Source organism: Solenopsis invicta, chromosome 10 (assembly GCF_016802725.1).
Source record: "Solenopsis invicta isolate M01_SB chromosome 10, UNIL_Sinv_3.0, whole genome shotgun sequence".
In the NCBI taxonomy this organism is placed as follows: domain Eukaryota; kingdom Metazoa; phylum Arthropoda; class Insecta; order Hymenoptera; family Formicidae; genus Solenopsis; species Solenopsis invicta.
In genome coordinates, this window is record NC_052673.1 from 11,278,526 (window position 1) to 11,304,383 (window position 25,858).

A 25,858-nucleotide genomic window follows, 5' to 3' on the forward strand; every position below is an offset into this window, starting at 1 on the left:
GTATACCGGCGTTTGGTGACGGCGGTGAACGAGATCGAAAAACGGCTGCCGTTCTCGCACAACGATCGCTTCGGCTTCCTGACGTTCTGCCCGACGAATCTGGGTACGACAGTGCGCGCCTCAGTGCACATCAAAGTGCCGAAACTCGCGGCGAACATGGCCAAGCTTGAGGAGGTCGCGGCCAAATACAATCTGCAAGTGCGTGGCACCCGCGGCGAACACACTGAGGCTGAAGGCGGCATCTATGACATCTCTAACAAACGCCGTCTCGGCCTGACTGAGTTCCAGGCTGTGAAGGAGATGTACGACGGCATCGCTGAGCTCATCAAAATCGAAGCCAGCCTCTAAACCCGCCCCCTCCTCCCGACACACCTCGTATTCGTTTACTCTCCATCGTAGCCCCGTCGGACGCCACTGTATTACGTGACGTCACGCTGGAAGCTGTGTCTACGGCGTAAGAATTTTATTCTGAGAACAAATCGCAAGAACATGATTTAAAGAGAATCGTTCAATGACGATCTACGCCTGTGGGCATCGAGCTTGTCAGCCATTTTTTCGCGAATTACCCATATATATATATATATATATATATATATATATATATATATATATATATATATATCGTAATTAGTGCTGTTTAATACGATGTAAGTTGTTCTCGCGCCGTCTTCTTTTTATTCATATTTTATTTTTTTATTTTATAAAAAGAAAGAGATTAATATAATATACATATATGTGTAATATAATAAATTATATATCCCATTAAATACAGGATAAAAAAATCCTGCAAGAAAATAGAACGTTATGCTTTTTATTATTCAATACTTTTTGTTAATTGATCTATATCATGTCTATATATCTATTTTTTTTGTCCTTAATTTAATTGGAAACGTGAAATCGTAGACTAACGAAAGGAGACAAGATAATTATGCGATAAAAAGAAGAAGGCGTTATAGAGATTGGCTTGCATCGCACTTCGCACGTTGTATTCGACAGTATTTTAGTTTCGTTCACTTGTTCCTTTTTTTCGTTCTTAGTAATGTGATTTGAAAATATTTGGAAATATTCTCGAGGCAACGTACTCGCGCTTATTTCGTTTTTATCTTTATTTTTTTTTTCTTATTTTGTCGCAACCGCATTTGTTATCGATGATACATAGTCACGCGCGTTTACACACCTAGTAGTGCTCTAGTACTAGTCCCCTACAATTCGTCGAGATTGTCAAATTAAACGAATTAAAATGAGGGAAATGAGAGAAGACGTCGTCGCTGTTTTAGGAGATAATCGTTCGACGATGTCGGTTTTTAAATTGTCCGTGTTCTTGAGAGCGTCACGGAACATCAAAGGTCGCGGGAGTGCTGTTCTTAGTGCTCTGCGATCTTCTAGTCTGCGGATGGTGGAGAGAGCGACATTCATGTTTTTTCATTCTCTTTTTTACGACGGTGAGTGGCCAAGAAGGAACATCTGCGCGACGGATATTAACACGCACTACAAAATACACGCGAGCAAGCGTTGCGGCATATTATAGAGACAGTGTATTACCAACAGATTCGACAAGATGTACGGTGAGAATACAAGTAATGAAACACGAAAATAAAAAGACATACACATTATCTATTTCGTTGCGTGTTTTATTCTCCTGAATTTTATTCGGCTTTATTCATTCCTAATAAACCATTTTACAAAAATCCTGCGGGCATCTATCATAATCTTTTGAATTTATTGTGTCATATATTTTTAAATTGTTAATTTTTGGTTTTTTATATTTTTTACTATTATGAGATAATCCATTTTTAAATACTTTTTACCATTGTAATCCATTGAACAATTTACACAGTGAAATATCTTCAATTTATGAATCTATAATGTTAAAAAATAAGTAATTTCAACATAATTGTTATATATGTGTCTGTGTATGTATGTATAACAAAATAGTGTTTATCTACTATTGACATAATTAATATAGAAGTACTTACGCCAAATATCTTATTTCAGTATAAAAAAACGTACAAACAAGAAAAACGTCATACAGTTTTATTAAATAAACATTTTTTTTAACTTACACAGTACACGAGCACTTATTGCACAAGTAATAAAATATCTGAAATTTGAAATTACAACGCTGCAAAAATTGTATATTACCGTATACAATTTAAATGTTTGTTTCTTAAATGCTGTTTATATGTGTAAAAATGTTCACATAAAATATCCATACAAAAATTATGTTTATAAAATTTCGAAACTACAATTTACACATAGCAAACGAATATAGGCTAGTCTGAATCTAGTAACAATTGTCATTCATTTGTGTATTCATATATATAAAAAAGTGATTGGGGGTATGAAAAAAATAGTGTTCATTGTTATATTGTATGATAGTTAAAAGACTTTAGAGAAAAGCAAGACTGAAGCATCGCGAATCAATGAACAACGCTATAACTATGGATAGGCACTGTGGAACATACCTAGTTGCACTATGTTTATAAGAGAGAGCTTTTTTTCCGAGATCAAACTTGCAAAAGTTCGATTACTCTTGTGCGAATATAAACTCAGTGAAAATATATTCAAATACAGTTTAATTGTACATAAAAGTTATAAGCATTATTTGTCAAACCATTAAAAGAGTACTTGACTAATATATAGTTATAGTTATAATCTCACAGTTTTCATGATTATAAGATTCCATCTTGAGTATGTGTACATGCCGCTCATTCTAATTTACAATTGCATTGTATAGTTATAAATTTTGCAAGGCACTCGATATATTATAAAACATATCTTTAATAGGCACAAGTCGCTTTGGTTTTTTTTGTTTAAAAATTAAAATAGATTAACTTAAGGATCCTGCTCGAAATACATGAAGTCCTGAAACATTAAAAGATATATTCATTGTATTGTATATTACAAATTAAAGTGTATTTATAATAGAAATTTGATTCTGATTAGAAAACTTTTTTTCTTCGCGATTTGACTTTAATTTCTTAATCAAAACCAAAATCAATCCACTATGCTGACATTAATACTACTCGTAGAAATAAAACTGCAATATTACTACTTTCTTCTTTTTCTTTTTCTCTTTCGTAGTTTCTTAAATCAGTGATTGTATTTTCACGATACTTACTATCAGAACAGTCGCCCCCAACAACACGGCTTTCATCTTCGCATCGAGATCGCGTGGAAAGTTAATGCCGAATTTATCGGAAACTGTAAACATCTCTCGAGCAAAGCCACTCCATTGCTTCCGAATCACGCCAACGCGATGCTTCTCATCCATAGATTTGACCTGTGGATTTGATCATTGATTCTCAAAAAACCGTACGTTTTTTGTGCAATAAAAAATCGCAGTTTATCGGCCAAATAATCATCAAATTTATAATATTATTTATTTTTAAGTCTTACACCTTAGTTTCAATAATCTTTTGAATGCTTTTAAAGTTGGCTTCAAAGAAACAATTTAATAAGAAACGTGAATATAACATGTAATAATATTGATAATAAAATATTATAAGTGGCGTAAATTAAGTAGGATTTGTGAAATATTGCAATACCTTAAAGATTACGTTAACACAAAAACGCAAAAGTGGTCCTTTTATCATCAATACTGGTTCGCCGGATGCGTCGCGAACATAGAACTTCGGCCGCCAACAAGTCCACTCTTGAGTAACGCTGCCCAATAGAGTACTTCCGGAATATACTTCTAGAACCTGCGAAAAAATTTTAGTCATCTGCTAGTAAAAAAACTGGTTATAATATAATGTGAACCTCATAACTAAAATTTATCGACAACCTAAAATTTATTTATTAATTTTCTTACGTAAATAATTTTCTCCAGTTTCATTTAATCGGGATCTAAATAAAATTAATCAAAGTTATGAAACGAGTTTGAATATAATTATTTAGTAATTATTTAATTTTTATTGTGTTCTACATCCTTTGAAATATGTGTTGTAAATAAACTAATAAATAAACTATTTTCTGAAATGAACGCTAAATAGGAAATCAATATTATCGTTTCTGTTAAAAGTGTATTGATCAGATCTTTCAATAATGCGAGTAAACTTTCGTCGAAAAGTAATCTTGACAGATGGCTTGCACGTGTGAAGAAACTTTGGTAGACGTGATACAAGATAGTAGTAGTTCTCATCTCGCCTTTAAACTTGTTATTTTTAATTTTTCATTAATTCTTATTCTTGTTCTTGTAACTTGATATAAAATTATAGTATTGAAAATAAAGTTAAAAAGAGTTTATCTGCAAATTTTAAGTTAAATTTCTAAAATATTTTAAATACTAAGTTGCGAGCATTAAATTTATGAGATAAATTTATAATTTTTATTGTTAAAAATTTACATTTTAAAATCTACTAAATACGTTAAATATCCTGAAATCTATAAAAGTTAATTGTCATGAAAATTGACTTTTGTCAATTAAAAAAAAATTTAACATTAAATTCTTAGAAGAATATACAATAGAAAATTTCTTCTCTATATAGTGTTATTAAGAAATTGCATGTAACTGTAACAATTAAACTAAGGGAACTCTAATAATAAAACTACCTGCAGATAGCAAGGACAACAGCAACCGTCGCATCTAAAGGGTCGAACCAAACGAAGAACCTCTCGCTGATTTTTGTCGTAAAGGTAGAATTCACAGGAACGATAGCTTCCCATACACAATCGCGCACATATTCCTGATTCCTCGGCCATGTAAAACACCAACTCGCCCTTGTTATCCGTAATGACATATTTGTTTTTAGTTTCCCATCCAGTAAAAGCTAAAGAAAAAATACCGTAAAATTAAAGTAAAATATAAAAATAATACAATAAAGTAATATGTATATGCAGTAAAATCATTCTCTGCTAAGAAAAGCGATTACTCAATTTTTAATTTTCTTCTTTTAACTAAAAGTAAATTATCTTTATAAATAATTGTTTTTGATAAGTCTTATAAAATATACTCATATTTTTACTTACAAATAATACTTTACTTAAAATAATTCTCTCTACACACAGAAAAATACATACTATAACGTATTTCGTAAATTCATATATTCGGTATTCTATCATAAAATCATCATAAGCATCAAATTTATTCAAAACATATTCTGAATCCTATTTAAATAATTTAATTAGAAATATTTACTTCAATCAGGAATATTAAGTTAAAATAGAAATTTGATTACTTGGTATTTTAACTTTACTTCGATACGATTTTATAATACCCTTTAAAAGAGTACAAACTTTTTTTAAGTATAAGATAATGAGGTTTTTTTTAATTTGTGTTCAAAACAATCATCAAGAAAATATTTCTTGTTAAAGATATACCTAACCGTTACTCATCAGAGGAAAAAAAAGTAAATTGAGTAACCGCAATTCTTAGTGGTAGAACTGATATTTCTCTGAGTATATATAATTTTACATGGTCAAGTAAAAGTAAATAAAGTATAGCAAATATAAAGCAAAGATAATAACGCATTCATTAAGCGATAAGAAAATGTTTAAGTATTCACAGCACAATTGTACACATTACACCATAATTGTATGAATACTCGTTATAATACAAAATAGAGGAGAAAATATACGATTATGTATAATGAGATTAGAATAATTCGATAATAATTATAATAATTTTTTGTAATTACATGTTTCTGTTATAAAATTATGCGTTTATCATAATACAAATACATATATGAGGAGATTATCACGCAAAGCAAACGTGACTCCGTTTACTCGGGGAGTAATCGTAAATCATACACTCGAGGTTCGCGAATCTGGAATACATATATTCGCGCGCGCAAACTCAAAAAGAGAAGTGTTATATTTATATCTTTTGGCAGAGCTCAATGCTTACCTTGAAGCAATTCAACTTTCTGGTTCACGAAAAGATAATCAAGGCCCATAAGGGATTCCAAACCGGGTGGATATGTCGTATTCGGCTGCGACCAACCACCTGAAAGTATTCAAAAGAAATGAACAGTGTTAATTCGATGCTGATAATTATTTATTATTTGCTAAATAGCATTAAGTAATTGGTGTAAAAATAATTACAGTTTTTATTATTTTAAACTTTGATACTTATTTCGGAATAAACTTTTATTTAACTATGCTTATATAATACAGAATTTTTTAAGCGCAAAATTTGTTCTACTGACTTATGCTATTCTTGTTTATGTTAGGTTCAAATTAATAGTAATATCAATTTTCTTAAAAAAAATATTTATAATCACACCAACGGAAATATAATGTAATCATACAATTCTACCAAGAAACGAAGTAAAAAAAAAGATAAATATTCAAAATCATAAAATATACATTAAATGTACTATTTGCAATAATCTTTTTCATTATAAGTAAGTGTACCACCCAGAAGAAAATGAAAATAATGCAAGTAATATCTTTAGCGCTAATGATACTCCTGAAATATTAATAAAAGTGGTTATATGTCCATTCCCGATAATATTATATGAATATTACATGAGAAATAAGTAATATTATTTGCTTCAATATTTTACATTATCGGGAATATTATAACTTTTAAATGTAATAATTATAAAGTTTATGAACATTTTATGCATAATAATTCATAATAATTTTTTAGCGCAATAATATTCGTAGAACATTTTCATGATATTCCATGGATATTGAAGTAATATACCACAAATATTATAGTAAAAACGGACATATAACATTAATACAACATTTCCATAATATTAAAATACATCAAAAATATTGAATAATATTCTCGGAATATTATTTTAATTTTTTATAATATTCATATAATGTTCTAGAAATATTGTGTGCTTATAGAGATATTTTATGATTCTATAAATCCATGTGTCGATTTTTTTCTTAATCACATGTATAAATTTATGACTTTTAAGGTCGGATTACAAAGTCAATCTTCATTAATTAAAGCACAGCACATATGTACGGAATGCTTCGTTAACAGCTATAACAAATTGCAAAATGCATGTTTTCGCAAAAGGGATTCTGCACCTCTTTTCCTCCTCCGTGAGAAATCTGGAGTAGCCCTTCTTCTTAGGCTTATAATAACGCGACAACGTGCTCTGGTAAAGGGTTCTCAGCCGTCTGCGGATCTGCTCCAACTTGTTCTTCCACGAAGTCTCGAAGTATTCGGATTCCGCTGCACGCGTAGAACGCTGCATGTCTCAATATTATTCGCAAACCACAATCGCACTTCTATAACGCAACACGCGATCCTCTTGTCGATGCCTGGGATTGAAATCGAAGTATTTTTTATCACCGGAAACACTAGAAATATTGCAGCTCTACTCTCGCGTCACAATTATCACCACAATCTTAGAGATATTTACAATCATTATTTAATCAATGATTAAAGACTGATAATTATTTAAACTGATTGTGACAGGAAGCGTTCTGCTCAAAATACACAGTTCCAATCGGTAGTTTCAGGAGCTTCTGCTTGAAATTCTTGCTCACTCCTCAAAATTCCACTTGAAACTTTCGTCGCTGCTTCATTCTCCGAAAATCTGATCACCGTTAACTGTCATCTCCTATCGCGATTGTTGATCACGAAAATAACTGCACCAATCTGAGACGTTTACCAACAGCGTTTGCAAGAGTTATCGCAATTATACTTGGCTGCGTTTGCCACCCTCCTCGAGTCGCAAAAGATAAAACTTTTTCCGCTAGAATCATCGTTTCCCCCTTAGCTTGGATTTTTCTCCCTTTTTTCATTTATCGTTTAAGAGATAAATATAGCAAACAATACAAGTTGTGTCGAAGCCACGTTGCAGACAGCTAATATCGCACGCTCGTTTTCCACACGCCGAGAAAATTAATATGGTAAAAACCTCACAATCTGCTACCATTTTCCTCAAGCTGCCAATTGTCTCTTCGAGAAAATTATTCACCAAAAAAATCGAAGATAATTCTCGGAGATCATTTGATTTCCAGAATTACATTATTTATTAAAACAAACAAAAAATTCTAGCAATTCGATGTGTTGACCGCTTGCGTCTTATGGATTCATAGTTCAATATATCTCACTTTTCCGTTATGTTACATTCCTGAATTCAGGAATGTACATAGACCTTCAGTTTTTTCATTTACACAATTTTCTTCTTCTCCGTCACTTCCTTTATTCTTCATCTTGTCACTCGTTTTTTTCCTCTTCTTATCACTAATTAGGTATAAGAAGCAAACAAATACACTAGTTGACTCGAACGATTGCACTATACTGTCGCGTCGGCGCTTATCAGCGACGTTTCACGATTCAAATACACGGTAGAATAATCTTTTTTATCTCATATCTCGGAGAGCAACAATACAGCGAATGAGAACGTGATGTGCCCGCAAAGACCGAAAAGTCCCGACATCATCGTACAAATACGCGCGTGATAACATCGTATACGACTGCCTGGATGGATGATGGTACGACCACCAAGGACGGTTATTACCTACTTTATACTGATCGTCGCTCAACAAACGTTGACCAACTATCATTGGGACACACTGTCCTTTCTGTATAGATGGCATGATCTAGACACGAGATAGCGTACACAGAGCTTGAATTTCTCGTGGCGAGCCGCAATTACGCGCGATAGGAGCAATGCTTGGACTAATCATTGGAGACTCACGAATGTCCTCCGATCGTGCCTATCATAATTAAACGGCACACGATCATGAAACAGACGCGTTCCGTGTTAATAGTGCGTTTAGATCGATGTTGTATCGTCAATTAAGAAAAACAATTATAATAATTTATAGGGTCTTCACTCAAATTTTGTAAAAGAACTTTCCCAGGATTTCCAGGAATTTTTATTCAAAATTTCAGGTAAGAAGAAAACTTCATTTAGATTATAGATTTTTTTAATGAAGCTTTGAAATGGATTCATTTTATTACACGCACTTTAATGCTCCTTAATCATACAATCACAAAAGAAAAATAAAATTATTTGCGTATTAAATTCGAGAATATACTAAACAGAAATAAAATTCAAAAGTAAACAAAAGATGAACTTGTGAGTCCAAGTAGGTTGTTCTTACTCAATTACAAATACAAACAGTAACGGATATAAGATGAATTAATAAAAGTCAAATCATGCATTCCGATATAAATTAATTTAGAATTATTATATTTCGAGGTTGAACATTAACGAAAACAGTTTTTAAAGAGTCGATACTGTAATCCTTACCAGAATATATATTATTTGTCGTTATTTATTAATTTTACTATTTTATATTTGTCTCTCTCTCTCTCTCTCTCTCTCTCAAGTATTTCATGATTGAAGATCGTGGATCTCATAAACAACCCGATTTAATATTGTAATTATCTAATATGAAATTTTCTTTCTTTTTAATTTAATAACTGTATATTTTTATATTTTAGAATGTTTGAAATTATGTATAAGCGTTGTACACACGCATATGAGCATTTTTTTTATCAAACATACATAATGACTCGAATACTAATCGTAAATGTATTGTCGTAAAAAAGCAGCTGTTTAAAATTATATTCTATTTATGTAGAAAACGCTGTGAATAAATTAGACAGCTGTGGTTCGACAGGTGGCGATAAATTTTTGTTGTGGCATTCCGCGACTCGACACGTTCGAAAAAGTAAGCAAATATGTTCGTATGCGATCGGAAACTTGCGATAATGAAATATAACGTTATCTTCTCTATTTCTTATAAAAGCAGAAAACTTGCTCGGCGATGACGCGCTCTTTTAAATCGAAGCTAATCGCGCGACGGATAACTACCATAATGCTCCCTGATATTAACTCCTTCAGACCCAACGGAGCTTTATTTATGCCAGCTGATTAGCGACGATCTGGAAAGGGCGCCGGGAAATGCTAATCCAGCTAAGTGAACCTTGTGAATGCAGTCTGCCCCGAGGAATTGTCGGGTCAACTAAATTTTCTTCCTCTTCGTCTAGATTCGAGGCGACGAGAAACGCGGTAATCAGGCCGAATTAACTGTCGCCGTCGTGGCTGACCCTAAATATTAGTGAGTTAAGTAGATTTTTATTCTCTCGCTTTAGCCGCAGTTACGACGAAGAATCTAATCTTGTCGGGGATCTAATTGAAGTTACGAGCACGTACAGGTGAAACCTCGCTGTTACAAAAGCAGAACCGGAAGAGGTAATACGAAACGCATTAATTTATTTTAACATTTAACGAACACCCAAGACATTTGTGCCTTGCATTTCTTTTCTTTGAAATATCTTGTCAGCTATAATTAATCGTAACATTTATATGTAACTCTTTAAAATCAATACTTTCTAGAGATGTTAAAGTATATGTTAGAGTCACTTAATAATTTTTTAAAACAAAAGATGATAAAAATTACAGACGAACAATATATATATATATATATATATATTATTAGTTTTCCTTCTCAGTCTTCGATAAAATATTAACAAACGAATGTTATTTGTGACGTTTTCTTCGATACTTATAAAAAAACTTAATTTTGATGATAAAATATACATTTTTGTGAAATATATCATATTTTTCTTATTAATTGGTTTATTTGCTAAAAATAAAATTTTGCTTTGCCGTATTTGAATAAAAATTTTAGTGAATTTTTATGTTCTACAAATAAATTTTTAAGTGTCTCTTTCAATGTATATGAATGATCCATGATGTTCGGTAGAGATACATGGATTATTCATGCACTGAGAAAAACATACTTAAAATTTTATTTGTGCTTGCATATTTGTTTTTTCTTTGAAATATCCTGTCGACTAAAATTAATCGTAGCATTTATATATACAATTATTTCTTAATCACAAGGTACAAATACTTTTTTATAAACCTTTCCAGAAAAAAGGTGTCCATTAAATTTTAAGGCACTTTTCGAATTAATTGTTCCCCTGCTCACGAAATAAAGATTTCGGAACGAGATTTTGTCCCTTCCAAAATTTTCATTAGATCGTTCCTCACACAGATTCACGCTACTGGCCCCAGACAAATCCAAGAATCTTCGCGAACTCAGTGTGTTCACGATTTTAGGGTCTTGCACCTTGAATCTACAGATGCGACGTGTCGGTTTTCTTAGCGCGTGCTCAAGCACAGCCTCGAATCTCGAGGAGTGATGTTCTGCTCTTTTACCTGATCCATCTGCTTGCGGTGGAGCTGTTGCAACTGGCGGCTGCATCCCCAACCCCGACGGCGGAGGATACGGTGCATAGTACTTTTGGTCGCTCATTCTTCTACTTCCGGCTTCTACCTGTCCTGTGAACAAAGCAAAACCGGCACGATCAATTGACGGGCCTTCAATAGATTATTTGGAAAGATTATTTTGAAAATCAAGGAAAAAAAGGGAAGGAAATTGAAGTCCAAGAAACAAATAAAAGTATGTATTATGATAAAAAATATAAGAATATAAAAGATATTAATAAAATAAATAATAATAAATAGTAAAAGTTCCATCTTTAATTCAGATCCTTCTCAACTTAATTACAAAATAAAATTATGGCTGGAGAAATTCTAGCTATTTTATTTTTTTATTACATTTGTTACCAAAAAGTAAAAATAAATCTTTAGAAATATAAATACAAACTAGAAAGTCTCTATTAAATGATGCAGTACTTTTTATAATATCGTTTCAAATTTTTTGTAATAATTAAATTTTTCGTACGGTAAGCAAAACTGAGCAAGTGACAAAATGAGCCTCAAAACCGACATGGTAGATAGTAATGTTAAATTTTCCTTTTTCCCTTTAACAACTCATCTGCACAAAGTTCACAAATTAATACGTATGAGGATTGCCTAAAAGACTTTTATCGTACTTTAAGGTAAAATATTTTTCGTCGATTTATATAAATGCCTTATGCTGTTCCGCAAGACATATTATGTAACAATATATAACGATTAGATACGTTGAGTTAATAGATAGAAAGACTAAAACTTAGATCTAATGCGCTGCGTCTTTTATTCTATCACATGATTTCTAATATCTTATAGTCTATCTATCTTATCAATAGATACAACAGTTTACATTGCACTCCGATTTTATATTTAAAACTGCATTATAAGAAAAATATAAATAACAGTTTTTGAACGCTACGTAAAATGATCCAATATTATCAATAATGTACTCACTGTTATTTGAACCATGTAATTTGTAAAAGAAAAATGTAGACATTTTATTTTCGCTTGTGAAGAATTTGTTTTTAGCAGACTTTATATATAGCAAAAAGGCATAAATGTATGAATTTTTATTTTCTTTGATTATCTAAGCAGATCATGTTTTTATCAGTATTAATAAAGTGTTATATTTAGTTTCGAAGAAATAAAAGGATATCGCTTTAAAAGACCTATATTGGCAATTTTCCTCTATTAATAATATAAATCATTATTGAACAGTTGGATTTTGATTTTAAACGGTACATTTTAATTAGTGGATTTTTAATAAATAAGAAACAAAAACTGTTTAATCTTGGAAATATTAATGGACAGAGAGAGATTAAAAAACTTGGAACTTACGATAGCTTTCTATTAAGATTTTTAGACTTTTCGCAATTAAGATTTATTTATTATGAACCTAACAAAAATTATTTTTGCGCTATATAAACAAAACTAATATTGTTAGAACGCGTCGACGTCTCTCCTACCGACGGAGAAAATGCGAGGAGGAGGAAGTATTAGTTCTGGAATGAGTCGACCGATGACGGAAGCTGACTCGCTCGCGTGCTATGATACCACCTCGCGCGCACGTATGATACTGTTTATGTTGAAATTGTTGGGTCATCGTCCCCGCGTATCGCCGCTCGCGGTATTCGCATCGTAAAGGTCATTGTAACGCGTGTGTACGCACGTAATTCGTTGTGCATGTGCACAGCGTATGTGAGAAACAAGAAGACCCGGTGTCGCCGATAACCACTTTCTCTCTGTCTTCATTGATAACTATCCTTTGTTCCGCGATCTGGTCCGTCTAAATCGATAGAACTGCAGCTGTCGAGTGTACGATCCCGAATGACGTTTGGAAATTTCCTTGAATTTTCACGGAAACGTAAAAGTTTCCTTATCGCGAATACGAGGCCTTTCTATATTTAAAGCTATCGATTCAGCGCGCGAAAGGGAAATTCTTTCTCTCCTTCCTGCCTTCTTAATCCGATATTTTCGTCACGCATGACTCAGAGGAATCATTGACACGAGAAGTTTTCAGAACTATCGCGTAACTACATCTTTTTATGTTTCAACTACTAATGAAATTTGAGATTTGACATGAGGTATCACTGTAATTCTCTAGATTTATTTTTAGTAACTATTTCTTTAACGGTAGGAAGAACGGAATTGCACAATTCACTTCGTGAATAGTAAAATTTTTATAATGAACATACGTAAAAAGTTGAGGATCTAGAGTTTAAAAACTAGAATGTTTAAAAGTTAGAATCTATAAATAAAAGTTTATTTAATTATATTTTCGATAAATTATGAGTTTTTATTGAAATATAAAATCGTGGACTTGCGTTGCAAAAGAGTGAGTCATTTTAACGAAAGCATTGCTGCGTAATTTACGACGGTTAAATTATCAAATTATCATTTTAAAACACTTAAAACGGAACGGCCACTCAGCCTCTAGTCACGTAGTAGCTGATTACGAAGAATTTATTTTGTAATGTATTCTTCAATATTAATTCTTCATCGTCTCTCGTTTGAAATATTCATTTCAAGTCCGCATAAGTAATGAACTAAAATGAACAATTGTATACATTTTATTAAAATTATTACAAAGTTATATATAGTATGTGTTGTAGATTTTTATCAACATATATTAATAATTATATATATAACTATATATAATATATATATTAATAACTATATATATATATTATATATATATAAAGCTATTAATATATAATAGTATATAAATATTAAAAATATATAAATAAATAACTATACATACCAATATATAATATATTCTTTATTTTAACTTTATATAAATATTTATATACTTTATATTTATTGTATATACGAATAAATGTATAAATTATTTATTTATCTTTCAGTCTCTCAAATACGCTAAAACAAAAATTTGCAAATAAATATACATAAAACAATAAAATAACACGTTTAGCGACGGGCAAGTGAGATAAGAAATACAAGTTCCATAAACGTGTCTCTCTCTTTTTATTTTAGACGCTATTTTTGCGCCGGAATTATAACGGAATTCCATTGCATCTCGCGAATCACTGGAGCAAGACGAAATCACCGACCGCCTACGTCACTGAATATGCCCCATGTGAACATTATATCGGATTGTACTACTTTTTAACAGCCTTGAATGAAGGTTTTATGAAGCCCAATTGACAGTTTCCTCATACGTTCACGTGTTTTGGCCTCGATTTTTTATCGCTACAATTTTTATAAGGTGTCATGCGCCCGCATTCAGGACTCGCATAGCGGGCCCCAAATCGATATCTGATATGACTTCCGGAGAATTAGTCGAGTGTGAATAACTATTCAAAGAATTTCTTTAGCTGAAAATACTCTGAATCCAAAGTACTAGATCCGAAATGTTCTGTATTCTAATTTAAAATTTTTTAATTACAAATTGTAATTTATAAATCTTAGATAATAGATTTCGAAAATTAAATTTTTCTCTAGATTGTAAATTTCTGGTTTAATTTATGAAAAATAAAATTAAATAAAATGTGGTGTGTAAGGTATACAAATACACAAATAAAGAAGTAAAAGAAATACAAATTCTATTTTTGGATTTTTTTAGCACAGATATTTCCTATATTTAATTCTCTCAAATGCAGATGTCAAGGTAAACATATTATGCACCTGTTAACTCTTTAAAGCTTCGTTAATTCGAGTGGAACTGTGTATATTGGATCTTGCATGAGTGAAATCGCGTAGAAAAAAAGATAGAAATGTATAAATATTGTCCTCCATAATTAATTTTGTTTGATTCATAAAAATATCGAAATAAGTAATGGTTTTCTTTTTAATTAAACAATTGTTATGCGATTCTAATGATTGTCAAGTCTTGCGTACAATGAAGGAATATTAGGATAGGGATATTAGGAATAGGAATTGAAATTTTAAAATCAATTTCTTCAATAAATACATAGAAAAAAATTAATATTAAATCAACAATTCATTTCATATAAGTAAGAATATAGAATCTTTTTAAAAAAATTTGAAAGTATAGACAAAATACAATAATTAAAAACAAAATATATAAATTTTTATTTCTATTAGTATTGCATACAAAATATGATTATTTTCATAGGAAAAAGAATTTAAAAGGAATTTGTAAAAACCATAAACGGCCTTTTATATGAGAAAGATTGCTAAATATTATTAAAAATGTGATAAAATTAAATAAAAATATTTTCTGTTACAGTAAAACATTTACTCAGAGTCAAAGTAAAAAATAAAGTTGTATCTTATAATAAAAAATAAAAAAATAAATAAATATTTTTTTTGGGGGGGAGGAGGATAAGATGAACCTTTCCAAACCTTTCCTTCTAAATATATTTTAATATCCATTATGCGTTATATTTAATATTCATTGAAGAAAGTGATTCCAAAATTTTAATTATTCACCTATTACTAATATCTATATAATATTCTTCCATTATACGCGGGGCCTTAATCTACATAATATATATTATCTTTCATATATTTTCATCTTTCATATGAAAGATGAAAATATATGAAAGATTAAAATAAAGATAATATATATATTTTATAACAAAATATATATGTCATACATGTATACGTATAATATATAATACATATTTGAAATTACCATCCCGACATCTAAACTCTTCTTACAATTAAAAAGACTTATAACGGTTTAACATAAATATGTTAAACCATTATAATATATAAGTTGCATGATTTCTCTGCATAAGCCTGGTACTAGTTAAGGGTACAATCACAGACAATGCTCTTTATTTTATTCACCATAAAGCGCCAGTTGAGAATAAACGCTTTTATCTTCGCGTGAGACACGTGGTACGCAATGCCGGCCGAGATTACCAGCGTCGAATATCGAAAAACCACTCGATTCGAACACAGAGATTCATGACTCATGCCCTTTTCGAAACGTACCATCCGGTCTCGCGCCGCGCTTGTCAGCCCCTCTTAAAAGTCACCTTCAACTTTTCCGAGACGTCCATCGATCGCCATTTCAATGTGACCCCATAAACTATTACCTACTCGCGTCGTCAATGAATGAACGCCTCGATAATGTCCTCGCGCGTATCTGTAATTGGAATCCGAGAAAGAGAGAGCGAAAGAGAGAGAGAGAGACAAATACGAATCGCAATTGTAGGCCGGAAATAGGAATTCGCTGAATGCGCTATGAAATGTGAATCGAAATGTAAAAAAGGAGCCTTGCTGCAACCAAATGCACGTTGAGAGCGCATATTTCTCTCTTTTACTTATCTTTGAATTATCTCTCTGACGATTGTTGAACACGGTAATTCCCATAAATTTGTCACCGCGTAGTTTCGTTGCGTTTTACGAATATGATTGTGCAATCCCAAGCTCTGGCGATTGCAGGGGGATGCTGGCTCCGAGAAATCGAGTGAAAATATATAATGATATAACCGACCGTTTGGTAGCACCAAACGTTTAGAAATGTAAAATTAGTTTTGGTTAACCGGATATTGAATTGGCATTATTTCAACTCGACTTTGCAATTAACTGTTATGAAATTCTTTTTTGTTCAGTATGGATACTCCAGATGAGATTTTTTGATACATTTGAAATTTCTGGTCTATTCGGACAAGAAAAATTCCGTAAGGCAACCGCCTCGGCGCACAGTGGTCGGACAAAGTGCGTGATGCATTGCTAAGTTATGTACACTTTCATCGGCGGTGATGTCATCCGCACCTCGCGCGTGTGCACGTGTATGTGAGGAGAGACTGCGTCTCGCATACCGCAAGGTCGCGCGGTACCGGACCAGGGCCGGCATTATTTCGCCGCCTCGAGCAAACCGAATTCCTCTCCCTTCCCCATTGATCCCATTGAACAAATTTACCGCCTTTTGAGCGTTCGCTCATTCGTACAATGTTACGCCTTCCTTTTACCGTTCGGACATTTCGGGACTTTGGAACGAGTCACCAGTTGCATTTCATCTTAGTTGGTCCTTCGCACATGGGAGAAAAGGGATCTTTTACAAATCCTTGTTGCCTTCACATACATATGTATACGATGATTTATGGAGCGGAAGTGTATCTTATTTTATCGTCCCGTTATTTTAAGAATGTATGGAATATTTCTCAAAACATTGAGAAACATTACAGATTTTTTTTATATTGCATTTAAAAGTTGTAGAAAAAATTTGACGGCAATTTTCTATCTGGATAAAAAATTATTTCAAAGAAGTAGAACATGTCATGTAATAAAAATATAATTAATAACGAAATAAATAATTAAAAAAATCTGAATTTTTTTATTTAAGTACTTCAAATATTCAATATGATTTACGTGAAGTTTCATTGTGATGCAAAGATCAGTTCTGTAAAATAAACAAAATTTACTTACAAAATAGCTAAACAGACAATCACAATAAAACTTTGTATAAATTATCTTGAATACTTATGCATATTTCCACCAACGCAAATTAACTTTTAATTTCAGTTTAACTTACTCTTTATCTTTTTTTAGTTCTAAGAATTGGAAAAAGATAAAGAGTAAGTTAAACTGATTGTGAGATCAAAGTTAATTTACATTGATGAAAATGGGCATTAAAGTATTTACCCAAAGAAACTGAGATTTTCATTAATGTTGTAAAAAATAATTTATTTTTTAATAACAAATAGAGTAAATAAACAATAAAAATATTAAATAAAAATGTAATCTTATTCACGTAACTCTCATATGTATATAGTTTACTTGAAGTGTTAATATCAAACACATTTTCAAATTTTATTTACTTTACAAGGACTGCATGTTCGATACGTCCTTAATGTCACGATTATTCCGAATGACCCAACTCGATATTTTGAGAAACAAGTTCTCACAAAAAAAAAAAGAAAAAAATTAATGGTTACGAGAATGTCACACCTGTAAAGGTGCAGGCACACGTAGGTACGAGTAGGTACTCTGGCTTTGCCACCGCGAAGATTGTATTGTGCACACACACATGCATACGTGTACATACACACGTTTATAAAAGAGCTATACGATAGCCGCGTGCACTTCCGGCTTCCAGGTAAAAGAAGCGAAAGGCATTCACGATAGTCTCGAACGCCTTTTCAGCGCGATCTATAATTATCGACGGTATATTTACCAATGTATCCTATATATCCTCTGCAGCATGTACTGAGGAATCAAAGCTCGTGGACCGACTGATCGACACGGCACAGTTTCCCGTAACAACGTGCTGACATCAAGCCAATCAAGGCACAATTTCATAAATTCAAATCTTGTTTATCTAGAGTGACGGCGCTCGGATTTCTAAAAATAACTTGTAGATTCATTCTACAATGACAGATCTTCACGTCCACGTCGAAAATTCAACAGAGAATCTCTTTAAATTAATCTCAATCGTCAATTAAAATTACAATCAGGTTGCTCTTTAAATCTCATAGAGTGAAACATCACTCTAAAAGTGTGAAAATTAAACCAGTGCAATTTTTCGAGTGATTTGTCATTCTAAGAGTAAAAAGTCACTCTTGCAGAGTGAAAATTCACATCTACGAAGTGAAAGTTGCGCCAGTGCAATTTTTTGAATGATTTTTCATTCTAAGAAATTTAGAGAGATTATAATTTAAAAAATGATAATCAAAATTAATATCTAGAATCTATATAGACGGAGCTAAGATGCGGAGTTGTGGAACATCTTGTGCATGTTATAAATAGTTCCTAATTTTGGATACGCTGCCGTAAACATTGATAATAAAATATTCGTCGCGCCATATGCGACAGTGATCGGATAGTGCGGGATTGCTTATCGCGTGCTGACGGAAAGCGCCTGTGTGATTACGGACGTGATTTTCGTACTCACAACGGAAGAAGAAACGGCGGTGGCAACACGTCGAAAACACACGTGCCCCCGGCTCCTAGCCAGCGGAACGAACTAACGGGCAATCGGCAACGAAACAACGGGAAAAGACGAAGCCTCGGTCTTGCGGCACTGAGCGCTCCCCGACTGGGCGCCGCCGCCGATTTTTCCTCGATCTATTTCAAGGCTGTCGATTTAGCCATAGCGATTCACGCGGCGATGCACCGGTTTTCACGTATGCCGCGGCGTAATTTGAAAGAGACGAGATTTTGTGTCGCGTACATAATATAAAGAGAAAACTTAACAAAGAAAGAATAAGTACAGCGTTTATTTTTGTGAATAACTTTATGGGAGTGTGTTCTAGTCAAGAGCGTGAAAAGTGGCCTATCTTTTCGGAAATTAAAAAAAATAGAACTGATACACATAATATTCTTTTATGCTTCTTCTTTTTATACATCTATTTGTATATATTTAGTAAATATTTAGAACTTTTCGTACGGCTAAATATTAATTTTTATGTTATATAAATTTAAAGACAAAAAGACATTTGTTAAATTTTTAATTGATGTGATTTCTTAAAAACTACTGAAGCTTTGACTTTGACTTTTGCGAATACGTAAAATGCATATCTGTTTATCGCACGAACTAGGATAAATGGAAAATATAAAATTGCAAATTATTAAAATGACGCGGTTTTAAAAATATAAATACTGATGCTTTTAACAAAACCGATTGAACTCAATGTGCATGTGTGAAAAAAATAAATAATTTATAGATATTGCAATAATCCTATTCATAAATGCATGTGATAAATACACATGCATTTTACATATATGCAAACGTTGAAATATCTTCAGCAATTTTTAAGAAATCATACATATGTCAGTCAACTTAAAAAATGTGTTTATTTTTAAATTTATGTAAAGCTAATAAACATACATTGTTAGCCACGCCAAAATTTGTAGATATTTACTAAATATGCACGAGTAGATGTGCAAAAGTATAGAAAAATATGTGCAGCAATTTTCTTTAAGAGAATTCTTCAAAATAGGCAAATATCTCCTAAAGAATGCACTAGAGTAGTAAGTAAAAAAAGATGAAAGAAAATAATTGATTAAAAGCTATTTTCTTAATTTAAACGTTATAACAAATTAATTATCTCTCTCTCTCTCTCTTTCTCTGTTTCTTTTGATAACGCAAATCGCATTATCGTGAAACCGAGGTAATCACGGAAATAGAGTTTGTCAGCGTATATTCGTCATCAGGAGTAATTCGTAATGCATACGAGATGAGTCAGTCGGTGATAACGGTATATGCAGAGCGAGAAGAAAGTGATCGCGTGTTGCTCGCGATTAAACTAAAAATACATGCGTCTATGCCTAAACCTATCAAAGTAGGACACCCGATATGGAAAGACTTAAATTATATACCTTTCATCTGTGTTTTATAACAAGCTACGCACAATATATTCGTTTGTATCGTATCTTACAAAATTATTCTGTGAAATGCATGTGTGTGTGTCTTGAAACAATTGTATAAGATATAACAAAAAAAAAATTGTTCTATAGTTCACAAATTTTTATTACATTATTCTCTAATAATATATGAATAATAATTATTTTGTAATACGAACATAAAAAAATAATTATTACGTATCACAAAATAATTGTATAGAGAGAAAATATATTTTGCAAAACAAGAATTGTTATTTAATTAAATAACAATTACCAAACAATTATTTACTCGGTGGATCTTAACAGCTTCTTTATTTGCAATCAAGTTAAAAATTTCTTAATTGAAATATTTATGTAAATAAAATGAAGAAATAATTGTTAATCAAGTAATTTTTTTCCTGCGGTTCTAGAAAAGATTTAGACTATTTTTATATTCAAGATAATCTGATCTTTTAATATCTAAAAAAGTAATTTAATTAAGTTCAATAATATTATTAACTTGTATATCAAATCATTGTTTAAATATAAAAAATGTAAAAATACAAAGCTATATACTTAAAGTTTATTTACTTAAGAGTAAATTAATAAGTTTTAAGAAAATATATTTTTTTCATACAAAAAATGTTTTCTCTCAGTATAGATACAAATCACAAATAATTATCTTGTGATAAAACATGGGTGTGTATTTGTAATCTATTCTTCTCGATAAAAGTTCAAAATTGTTACAAGAACTATTAACAGAAGCTGCTACAACGATTTCCTCTTGTAGCTTGTTATTTCGTAATAGATCGCCGACGTAAAAATCGTCTTGAATTTGAAATAAATCATACCGGTTCCGTAAAGCTCTATCGTTCATTTACGATGCATCTCCAGTCGCGAGGCGTAAATTAGTCATTAAAGAGCTCGTTGTTGCAACGCTGCGTGCTCGCGGCACACATTGCGGTGCTGGGCTCTCTTTAAACATTTATAAAATCATACTACGGTACTAAATAATGTATTCTAACTTGCACAATTCAGACGAGAAGATTGTGAGCGTTGTGCCCAGCTTTTATACTTCGCCGTTTTCAGTTTATCAATTTTAATTATATATCATTATATTAAATATCATATATTTATTATTGCAAATAATTACGATTGATATAAATTTTAACTCTGTCATGGTCATTCGTATCCATAGAAGTTTCTTGAAATTTCAAAGGCAATTAAATTATACTACATTTTATATTTCTTTCAAAATAAAGTATAGGCATTTGTTCAAAAAACTATGAATTTTTAAAAATTTTTTAACCACTTAAAATAGAAGAAAAAGTGCCATGATTGTATACCAAGAAGGTACGTACAGAAAAATACTGCCAAGAAAATTACTCAATTTTCTTTTCTTCTGGTAGTAAATAATAGTTATTCGTGAAAAAAAATATTTTCTTGATGAATGGCTTAAAATATAACTTATTACAAATAACAAAATCATTATTTAAAAAAAATTAAACAAGAAAAGGCTCTGAAGAGGTAAATCAAAATATAAATTAATGCCATGAGAATCAACACAAGATGTTCATGTCTGAATTAAGGTAATTAAGCAATTATTGTTACAGTACAGACGTTGCGTAATCCTCAGTTTTGGATCATCTTCAGTGTAAATATAAAATTAATCCAAGTCCTGAGCATTATAACAATATTAAAACCGAAAGTTATATACATTAATAAAATTAAAAAAAGAAAACTATGAGTGACGACGCATTATTTCAAGCAACGTGAAATTAAAATTAAACTATATAGGAAAGGCTCTGAAGAAGTAAATCAAAATATGAATTAATGCCGCGAGAGTCAACACAAAATGTTCATGCGTGAATTAATGTAATTAACAAGCAATGAACTTGTGTTGGCTCTCACGGCATATATTCATATTTTGATTATTAAAAAAATTATATTTAAAAAAAAATTAGCATTTTTTCAAAAAATATTATAAAATTGTATCAAAGAAAAGTGGCAATATAATAATAAGCAAATCAAATTTTTATTTCAACTTAATGTTCTTGTTTGAATTATCAAATTACTAAAAATAAGATTCAAAATATGTTTTCAATAAATTTGATAAGTACACTCAAAAAAATGATCTTATAAGTGCAGCTACAATTTTTTAGCTGCAAAAAATTAATTGAGGTAGATGTTATAAATGATTAACAAATACTGTGATATCGCATATGTTTGGTAATTAATCAGTTGAAATAACTAAGACAGAATTTATATCTGAACTGTTTGTGAAGTTTAGAAAGAAAATTTTTTTGTAGTGCCTATTCATATTAAGGCTAATCATACTTATTGTTATAAAATTTGACCATATAATTAGCAATAAGATTTAAATTTTCTAGAAGTATTGCTAAAATGTTGCTGCTTCAAATTTTATATGTGACAAACAATATTTTAGCAGTTTTAGCTGATACAAAAAATAGCAATAAATTTTTGTTGTGATACTTAGAAATCTACACGTATCAACAAAATATTTTTTGAAAATATTTGAAATAAGTAATATATATGTATTACTTCAAATATTTTGATTCCCATTTTATTTTAAATAAATATTACTTCAGGTATACGATAAGAGTATTTTAAGACTGTTATCAAGAAAATTCTTCTTGTAAAGATTACCATTATTTAAAAGAGAAAAACTAATGTCCACTTCCACCAAAGTAGATTAACTTTGATCTCAGTTTAACTTGCTCTTCATTTATTTCTAATTTTTAGAATTTGAAAAGGATAAAGAGTAAATTAAGTCGAGACCCAAGTTAATCTATATTGTTGGAAATGAACATAAATCGCTCTTCTTATCACGAGAACGGTATTTTTCTAACGTGTCACGTGGTACTTTAAAAAGGATTAAATTATTTCAGTCACGAAAGAACTTAATATTCGCTCCGACCGTTCTCACTCCGTCTACCACTCGTCCATTGTCAACGCGAGCGTCTTCAGGAGTTTTCAATTTGTTTTTAGAGCCATTTAGAGCCAAGTGTACCGTTCGCGCGGTATAACCTCGGCGAATTTACGACGTCACGAGTAACCGTGCGCATACGTGTGTTCAGCGAACGCTGGACTACACGTACGTACGTACGTACATACATGCCAGTAGTATCGCACTCCATACATACGCTACGTAACGAGATGCAACTCACTCCTCCTTCTCCTCCTTCTTCACCACGGTTGTTTCTCGGCAAGGTCGCGGATAGTGTTGTCTCCGATATGAGAGAGTGACACTCGCATCCGGTGGTCGAAGGGTTGCCACTCGCCTGATCGTCTCCCTCGTTTCCCGCTCCCCTCCTTATCCTGTCAAAGAAATACCGAGTCAGATTTTTCTGCACTCTTTTTGCAATCAGAACTTGAGGTTGCCGAATATTATTATTATTATTATCCACGCGGCGATGGGAGGGGAGGGAAAGGGAGGGGGGAGCGGAACGTAAAAATTGCAGCTGAAACAAACCTTGGTGCAATTTACCTACCTGTCTTTTTGTTTAACGCCGATTCGAGCGCGTTTCGAGTAATAAAAAGAAAGGGAAAGCGCGTGACAAGTGCGGAGGGTACAGGCGGTAAAGAGCAGATGTCAGCGGTCGGGTTGTCACGCGGACGGCGCGCGATTGGCCCGGGTTCAGCGGAGCGGCCAATCGTGGCTCGCGATCCGTTGAGAACGCATCTTGAAGTTGGCGGCCTTCCGCGCGCGCGGCATCGCGCGACCTACGGAACGAACCGTGCATAACTTCGTTCCCAACACGACTATTTACCGCGACTATTACGAAGCGAGATACCCCTTTTTTTTTGCCTCGGGTAATTTGAAATGAGTCTGAGAGGTAATTATAGTACGGCCGCCAATTTAACTCGTCACTCGCACGTCAATACCGATGCGTTTGAACGACATTGCGAAAAAAGGAATCGCGCAACTTTTCGCTTTGAACGTAGGTCGATCGGTTGCGATACGCGTTGCTGCGGAAGTGATCAATTAGGGTGACTTCGCCCTAAGATGCGATCGACTTCTAATCGACGATCAACTTGTCAATAGCCCGGTATTTTATTAACATGTACAGAATCATCAATTTTTTTTTATCCTACGCGCGAGAATTAGATTAGAAAGGACGATTGTGTTCATTCTACCAATGTAGATTAGTTTTAATCTCGATTTAACTTCTCGGTTTACTTTAATTTTCAAATTCCTAAGAATTAGAAAAAGATAAAAAATAATCAGATTTCCTTAAAAGATAAAAAGATAAAGAATAACAGGAAATCGCGTAAAAAAAAAGTATTCTGTTACCCAGCTAATAAAGTGACGTCAAATAATGATATTTTAGTGACGTTTTATTGACATTAAAGATGTTATATTAAAACATTTGACGTCATCTTATTTGCTGGAAAATTAAACCAAGCTTAAAATTAATCTACATTATACAGCTAGAAACTGTTTTGCTGTTGAGCAAAAATTGAATTAACCATCGACTAATTAAGTTAATTGGAGTTTGGTTGGAGTCATCCTGACGTTATTATATTTGCTTGAAAAAAACCCGATAGAATTAGATAAGCAAAAATCTATGTAATTCTATTGTGTTTTTGGTTCGTAAATCAGTGTATTACCGTTTTTTAACTTGCTTAGTTGAAATAATATAATTTAGTAATCATCTTTAATCAATGTTTATCTGCCCGAGTTTTGTCAAAAAGAAGTATAAAATGTTCCTATCATCGTGTTCTTAGTATTACGTAATACTTATGTGATTGGATTTTGTTTTTTTACATATAAATGATTTATATATTTCTTACGTATGCATACATACACATATGTATGTGTATGTAGCAAATCGTAATTTACAGATTGGATTAGATAACTCGACAAGTTGTAGAAAAACGTAGACGTTCCAGATCAATATTTAATTGAGATATTCTTAAGAAATGATAAAAATAAATAACTTTTCTATCGTGACTCAAATATGAATTCAAGTAAAATGATAAATTTATTACAAAATTAGATAAAACAATAAAATTTAAATCTATTTCTGTTATTTTCTATCGCTTTTTTACGGAGTTCAACGTTTAATTTACTTTATAACGTACTTTATATATTTTATACGTTTTCTAAGAATTGGAAAAAGATGAAGAGTGAATGAAATCGAGATTGGAGTTAAGCTATTGTTAGAAATTAGATCTCTCGATAAGATAGTGCCAAAACGGAGCTCAAAGTAACCTCTCAATTTTACCCCGCGCACGGAACGGCGCTGGACGTCACACTCGACTCTCGTCACACTCGGTGCGAGTCGCAATAAACCATATCACACCGTGGGTCTTCTGGGGTCTTCCGCGCACATATACGTGGTGCGGAGATCTCTCGAAGCGCGGTGGCGGCGGCGGCGGCGGCGGCCTACGACATCTAGAGTACACGCACAGTCGATGATCTGCGCGACGACGTGACGTTC

The 25,858-nt window shown here is 32.2% G+C and overlaps 2 protein-coding genes and 1 long non-coding RNA gene across 11 annotated transcripts in view; 2 read left to right on the forward strand and 1 right to left on the reverse strand.

Annotated features, from left to right (window-relative positions):
• LOC105195484 (arginine kinase) overlaps positions 1 to 1,613 on the forward strand; it is a 28,474-nt gene extending 26,861 nt beyond the window's left edge. For 3 of the 4 annotated variants that reach the window (XM_039453966.1, XM_039453965.1, XM_039453964.1), the window contains one exon: positions 1 to 1,613. In XM_039453966.1, coding sequence (XP_039309900.1) covers positions 1 to 348 — 348 coding nt within the window. In that variant the 3' untranslated portion in view covers positions 349 to 1,613. 4 annotated transcript variants of the gene reach the window in all.
• Positions 1,123 to 25,856, reverse strand: LOC105195483 (phospholipid scramblase 1). 6 transcript variants are annotated; one of them, XM_011160899.3, is made up of 8 exons: positions 25,630 to 25,856; positions 23,582 to 23,732; positions 11,097 to 11,219; positions 5,849 to 5,947; positions 4,555 to 4,772; positions 3,549 to 3,704; positions 3,122 to 3,283; positions 1,123 to 2,865 (listed from the first exon to the last, which is right to left on the reverse strand). In XM_011160899.3, the coding sequence occupies exons 3-8, from the start codon at positions 11,191 to 11,193 to the stop codon at positions 2,836 to 2,838; spliced, it is 762 nt and encodes a 253-aa protein (XP_011159201.2). In that variant the 5' UTR covers positions 11,194 to 11,219; positions 23,582 to 23,732; positions 25,630 to 25,856; the 3' UTR covers positions 1,123 to 2,835. The 6 variants fall into 6 exon arrangements, with proteins under 6 accessions (XP_011159201.2, XP_011159203.2, XP_011159202.2 ...); XM_011160901.3 differs by having other exon boundaries at positions 23,558 to 23,732; XM_011160900.3 differs by lacking the exon at positions 25,630 to 25,856 and adding an exon at positions 23,906 to 24,030.
• Positions 9,597 to 11,382, forward strand: LOC120358837. The gene is made up of 2 exons (XR_005575713.1): positions 9,597 to 10,124; positions 10,933 to 11,382. It is a non-coding gene; the product is annotated as an uncharacterized LOC120358837 (long non-coding RNA).
• Positions 25,857 to 25,858: the final 2 nt, after the last annotated feature.

What these genes read in the sequence shown, in the direction of transcription:
- LOC105195483 (XM_011160899.3), bottom strand. Translation starts at nt 11,193, where the DNA reads ATGAGCGACCAAAAGTACTATGCACCGTATCCTCCGCCGTCGGGGTTG. An exon ending in GTGTTAACGTAATCTTTAAG is followed by an intron (nt 3,284 to 3,548) that starts GTATTGCAATAT and finishes TCAAATCCACAG; the next exon opens with GTCAAATCTATGGATGAGAA. An exon ending in TGGGGGCGACTGTTCTGATA is followed by an intron (nt 2,866 to 3,121) that starts GTAAGTATCGTG and finishes TTAATGTTTCAG; the next exon opens with GACTTCATGTATTTCGAGCA.